This window comes from Cebus imitator, unplaced genomic scaffold (assembly GCF_001604975.1).
Source record: "Cebus imitator isolate Cc_AM_T3 unplaced genomic scaffold, Cebus_imitator-1.0 Scaffold415, whole genome shotgun sequence".
In the NCBI taxonomy this organism is placed as follows: Eukaryota; Metazoa; Chordata; class Mammalia; order Primates; family Cebidae; genus Cebus; species Cebus imitator.
In genome coordinates this window covers 440559-446558 of record NW_016107730.1, presented here as the reverse complement: position 1 = coordinate 446558, position 6000 = coordinate 440559, and the positions used below count along the sequence as shown (strand labels likewise).

General features: G+C 46.7%; 1 protein-coding gene across 1 annotated transcript; it reads left to right on the top strand.

The window, feature by feature from the left end:
- The first annotated feature begins 4475 nt into the window (after positions 1-4475).
- On the top strand, positions 4476-5022 carry LOC108289809 (vacuolar protein-sorting-associated protein 25-like). The gene is made up of 2 exons (XM_017509382.2): positions 4476-4587; positions 4792-5022. The coding sequence occupies exons 1-2, from the start codon at positions 4535-4537 to the stop codon at positions 5000-5002; spliced, it is 264 nt and encodes an 87-aa protein (XP_017364871.1). The 5' UTR covers positions 4476-4534; the 3' UTR covers positions 5003-5022.
- The last annotated feature ends 978 nt before the right edge of the window (positions 5023-6000 follow it).

Genomic DNA, 6000 nt, shown 5'->3' with positions numbered 1-6000 from the left:
AATAGTTAAAGAAAGAAAGAATGAGAAAAGGGCCGGGTGCCGTGGTTCACTCCTGTAATCCCAGCACTAGGAGGCTGAGGTAGGAGGATTGCTTGAGTTTAGGAGTTTGAACCAGCCTGAGCAACATGGCAAAAACCTATCTCTACAAAAAAATTTAAAAATTAGCCAGGCATGGTGGTGTGTACCTGTAGTCCCAGCTACTTAAAAGGCTGAGGTTAGCCGGGCGCGGTGGCTCAAGCCTGTAATCCCAGCACTTTGGGAGGCCGAGGCGGGTGGATCACGAGGTCAAGAAATCAAGACCATCCTGGTCAACATGGTGAAACCCTGTCTCTACTAAAAATACAAATAAATAAATAAATAAATAAATAAATAAAAATAAAAGGCTGAGGTTGAAGGATTGCTTGAGCCTGGGAGGTTGAGGCTACACAGAACTAAGATTACACCACTGCACTCTCCAGCCTGAGCAAGAGAGTAAGATCCTGTCTCAAAAACAAACAAATAAATAAATAATGAGAAGAGAGAGGGACAGAGGGAAGATCAGAGATGTAACAGCAGAACAAGAATAAAGGATTGTCAAAAGCTGAGAGTGGTGGCTCATGCCTGTTATCTCAGCACCTCGGAAGGTTGAGGCAGGCAGAACACCTGAGGTCAGGAGTTCAAGACCAGCCTGGCCAACATGATGAAGCCCCATCTCTACTAAAAAAATACAAAAATTAGCCAGGAGTGGTGGCAGGCACTGGTAATCCCAGCTACTTGAGAGGCTGAGATGGGGAGAATTGCTTGAACCCAGGAGGCAGAGGCTGCAGTGAGCCCAGATTGCACCACTGCACTCCAGCCTGTGCTACAGAGCAAGACTCATAAAGGTAAAGGAAATGGTGAGCTTTGAGAATGTATTATCAACCAAATGGTTCATTCATTCATTCATTCATTCATTTAACAAATATTTGTTGGTCATTCTGTGGAGCATGTACAGGGTACAGTGTTTTTATCTCCGTTTTTTTGTCTGTTTTGTGTTTGTTTGTTTGCTTTTGTTCCAAAGCAATTTTTAAAAAAATTTCTTTGTATTTTTGACATGGAGTCTTGCTCTGTCGCCCAGACTGGAGTGCAGTGGCGCGATCTCAGCTCACTGCAGCCTCAGCCTCCTGGGTTCCAGTAATTATCCCACCTGAACCTCCCAAGTAGCTGGGATTACAGGCGTGCACCACCATGCCCAGCTAATTTTTTGTAATTTTAGTAGAGATGAGGTTTCACCATGTTGGCCAGGCTGGTCTTGAACTCCTGACCTCAAGTGATCTGCCCACCTGGGCCTCCCGAAGTGCTGGGATTACAGGCGTGAGCCACTGCAGCTGGCCTTTTATTTATTCTTGTTTTTTTCTTTTACCCATAGACTAAGGCCATAGAAACTGTGAACGTGAAGGATAGATTTGGATGAGGGAAAGGTTGGAAATCAGACAGAAAATTGAGATGGCAGGGTCGAGAGTTGTACTTTTTATTTTTATTATTATTATTATTATTATTTGACACAGAGTCTCATTCTGGCTCCCAGGCTGGAGTGCAGTGGTGGGATCTAGGCTCACTGCAACCTCCACCTCCTGGGTTCAAGCAATTCTCGTGCCTCAGCCTCCTGTATAGGTGGGTTTACAGGTGTGTGCACCACCACATCCAGCTAATTTTTGTATTTTTAGTAAAGACAGGGTTTCACCATGTTGCCCGGGCTGCTCTCAAACTCCTGACCTCAACTGATCCACCTGCCTCAGCTTTCCAAAGTGCTGGGATTACAGGGTGTGAGCCACTGCACCCAGCCAATAGTTTTTTTTTTTTTTAATTTAAGAGAAAGGATCTCATTCTGTCATCTAGGCTGGAGTGCAGTGGTTCAATCATACCTCACTGCAGCCTCAAACTCCTGGCCTCAAGCAGTCCTCCTGTCTCAGCCTCCCAAAGTGTTGGGACTACAGGCGTGTGTCACCATGCCTGGCTAATTTTTAAATTTTTTTTGTAAGGGCCGAGCACGGTGGCTCACACTGGTAATCCCAGGATGTTGGAAAGCCAAGGGTGGCAAATCATAAGGTCAGGAGATCGAGACCATCCTGGCTAACACGGTGAAACCCCATCTCTACTAAAAATAATAATTAAAAAATTAGCCGGGCATGGGGGCACGAGCCTGTAGTCCCAGCTACTCAGAAGGCTGAAGCAGGAGAATCACTTGAACCTGGGAGGCAGAGGTTGTGGTGAGCTGAGATCGCGCCACTGCACTCCAGCCTGGGTGACAGAATGAGACTTTGTCTCAAAAAAAAATTTTTTTTTTTTTAGAGATAGAATCTTGCTGTGATGCCAAGCGGTATAAATATTTTTAATTAAGGAAGTCCTGCACATGTTTATAGTATAAGGGAGAGGAACCAAGGGCAAGGGAGAGAGGGAAGATGATAGAGAAGTGCTGGAGGAAGTTGAAAAAAGAGGCAAGAACATATACCAAAGGGTGCAACACTTCTTCTTCTGAGTCCAAAAGGAAGGAGTAGACAGGGTGCCTTGGCTCATGCCTGCAATCCCAGCACTTTGGGACGCCAAGGTGAGCAGATCATGAGGTCAGGAATTCGAGAGTCTGACCAACATGGTGAAATACCATCTTTACTAAAAATACAAAAATTATCTGGGTGTGGTGGCGCATGCCTGTAATCCCAGCTACTTGGGAGGCTGAGGCAGAAGAATCACTTGAACTCAGGAGGTGGAGGTTGCAGTGAACCAAGATTGTCCCACGGCACTCAAGCCTGGGTGACAGAGTAAGACTTTGTCTCAAAAAGAAAAAAAGGAAGGAGTAAAAGTGGGAAACAATTTTTGAGTGATGAATCTAGTATAGAGACAGACAAGAGGGAAAACTTAAAGGGTTCACACGCATGGCCTCAATCTCAAAAAAGAGGAAGGAAAGGCATTCTGCAGAGAGTGGAGAGACGGGGACAGTTGGAGTGGCTTGATGAACCTGGAAAAGTTTGAATAGTTATCTTGAAGGTGACAGGGAGTCAATAAAAGACAAATAAATGTCGACACCAAGTTCTGGGAAGAAAAAGAATTAAAAAAAAAAAAGACAAATAAAGGATCACGGGGCTGCCATTAGAACCCAGCATGAGGCTATTCAGGGAATCTGGGGCTCGGTAAACATGTTCTGGTGAATTTTTTGTTGTTGTTTTGTTTTGTTTTAAGGAATGGAGAGTTTAATAGGCATGAAGGAAGGGAGAAGGAAGAAGCTCCCCTGTACAGAGATGGAGGGAGGGGGACTCCAAAGCCGAAAGAAGGAAACCTCCATTCTGGTGATTTTTCTTCCATCAATACTCCAGAGCCCAGAAGTGAAAAAAAAAAAAAAAAAAAAAGAGGTGGGGGACATGGAGTGACAATCACTGGTTTGGGAACTGATCAGTAGGTAGGTAGGTAAGGGGACAGAACTGAGTAGTTTAGGCTGAGTAAGCAGTCAGATAAAACCAAAAGGGTCCTAGGTCTTGAGACGGGAAAGGTGAGGTCATGACGGATGTGAGAGATAGGCAGCTGTGGTCAAAGACCACAGCTCTGAATCGTGGAAGTAGAGCTGTATCTAGTGATACAAGCTACAAAGTGTGCTCCCATGGGTGCTGCAGGAGGCTGAAGAATGGTGGAGTCAAAGGAAATTGGAGGGCCAGTTGGTCACCTGTTATCCCTTTGGGAGGCTGAGGTCTGGAGATCACTTAAGCCCAGGAGTTTGAGACCAACCTAGGCCAACAAAGTGAGGGCCCATTTCTAGAAAATATTTGCCAGGTTGCTGGGAGCAGTAAGTAGCTCACGGCTGTAAGCTCCCAGTACTTTGAGAGGGTGAGGCAGAAGTATCACTTGAGGCCAGGGGTTTGAGACCAGCCTGGGCAACACATGAGACCCCCCCATCTGTACCAAAACAACAACAACAACATTTATTTAATAGCTGGGTGCAGTAGTGTGCACCTGTAGTCCCAGCTATTGAGACTGAAGCCGGAAGATCGCTAGAGCTTGGGAGGTAGAGGCTGCAGTGAGCTTTGATTGTGCCACTGCACTCCAGCCTGGGCAGCAAAGGGAGACCTTGTCTCAAAGACGAATAAATAAATAAATAAATAAAATAAAACAAAGGACACTGGACTTGAGGAGTTTGGGTAATTGTGAGTTGATCAAATTAAGTGGTAATTCACATAAATGTTAATATAAGAAGCCTAGTATAGCGGAAACAAACGTAGGCTAGGATGTGGAGACCTGGGCTCTATTTACCGTTCTACTTCAGCATCAAAAATTCGCCGCTTTGGGGAAGCCACGATCTTTCTCTGGGGTTGAACCTGAAGACGTCCCATGACATTTCCTGCTCCAAAAAGATAAGGCTTTTTGGAATAACGGCTATGCATTGGCTGATGACGAGAACTCCTCCTGCTGGTCTTTCTTTTGCCTGAGAGGCATCCGGAACCTTTCTGCATTGCTTTCTGCCCCGCCGTGCGGAAGTGAAGGCCGGAAGTCCTTAGCCGGTAGCTTCCGGGTTTCCTGGGCTACTACGATGGCGATGAGTTTCGAGTGGCCGTGGCAGTATCGCTTCCCACCGTTCTTTACGTGAGGCTCAGACCCCAAGAAGCCCCGCTGTGCCTCCCTCCCCTCCCCCGTACCCTGGGCTCAGCCCCGATGCTTCACATGGGGAGGGGGAGAAAAGACCCGGGCGCTAACACCCTCAGTCCCTTACTTTCTCCCCGAAACGTGTCCCGGGCAAGTGCTGCCTCTCGCCCTCTAATTCTGCGCCCCACTCCCTTCACCCGGCAGGTTACAGCCGAACGTGGACACTCGGCAGAAGCAGCTGGCCGCCTGGTGCTCGCTGGTCCTGTCCTTCTGCCGCTTGCACAAACAGTCCAGCATGACGGTGATGGAAGCTCAGGAGAGCCCGCTCTTCAACAACGTCAAGCTACAGCGTATCCGCCCTCAAGCTCTTCCACAGCCCACACACATGCACTTCTGCGCTTTCCCACATGCCTAGACCCCCCCCCCCCCCNCACTTTGGGAGGCCGAGGCGGGTGGATCACGAGGTCAAGAAATCAAGACCATCCTGGTCAACATGGTGAAACCCTGTCTCTACTAAAAATACAAATAAATAAATAAATAAATAAATAAATAAAAATAAAAGGCTGAGGTTGAAGGATTGCTTGAGCCTGGGAGGTTGAGGCTACACAGAACTAAGATTACACCACTGCACTCTCCAGCCTGAGCAAGAGAGTAAGATCCTGTCTCAAAAACAAACAAATAAATAAATAATGAGAAGAGAGAGGGACAGAGGGAAGATCAGAGATGTAACAGCAGAACAAGAATAAAGGATTGTCAAAAGCTGAGAGTGGTGGCTCATGCCTGTTATCTCAGCACCTCGGAAGGTTGAGGCAGGCAGAACACCTGAGGTCAGGAGTTCAAGACCAGCCTGGCCAACATGATGAAGCCCCATCTCTACTAAAAAAATACAAAAATTAGCCAGGAGTGGTGGCAGGCACTGGTAATCCCAGCTACTTGAGAGGCTGAGATGGGGAGAATTGCTTGAACCCAGGAGGCAGAGGCTGCAGTGAGCCCAGATTGCACCACTGCACTCCAGCCTGTGCTACAGAGCAAGACTCATAAAGGTAAAGGAAATGGTGAGCTTTGAGAATGTATTATCAACCAAATGGTTCATTCATTCATTCATTCATTCATTTAACAAATATTTGTTGGTCATTCTGTGGAGCATGTACAGGGTACAGTGTTTTTATCTCCGTTTTTTTGTCTGTTTTGTGTTTGTTTGTTTGCTTTTGTTCCAAAGCAATTTTTAAAAAAATTTCTTTGTATTTTTGACATGGAGTCTTGCTCTGTCGCCCAGACTGGAGTGCAGTGGCGCGATCTCAGCTCACTGCAGCCTCAGCCTCCTGGGTTCCAGTAATTATCCCACCTGAACCTCCCAAGTAGCTGGGATTACAGGCGTGCACCACCATGCCCAGCTAATTTTTTGTAATTTTA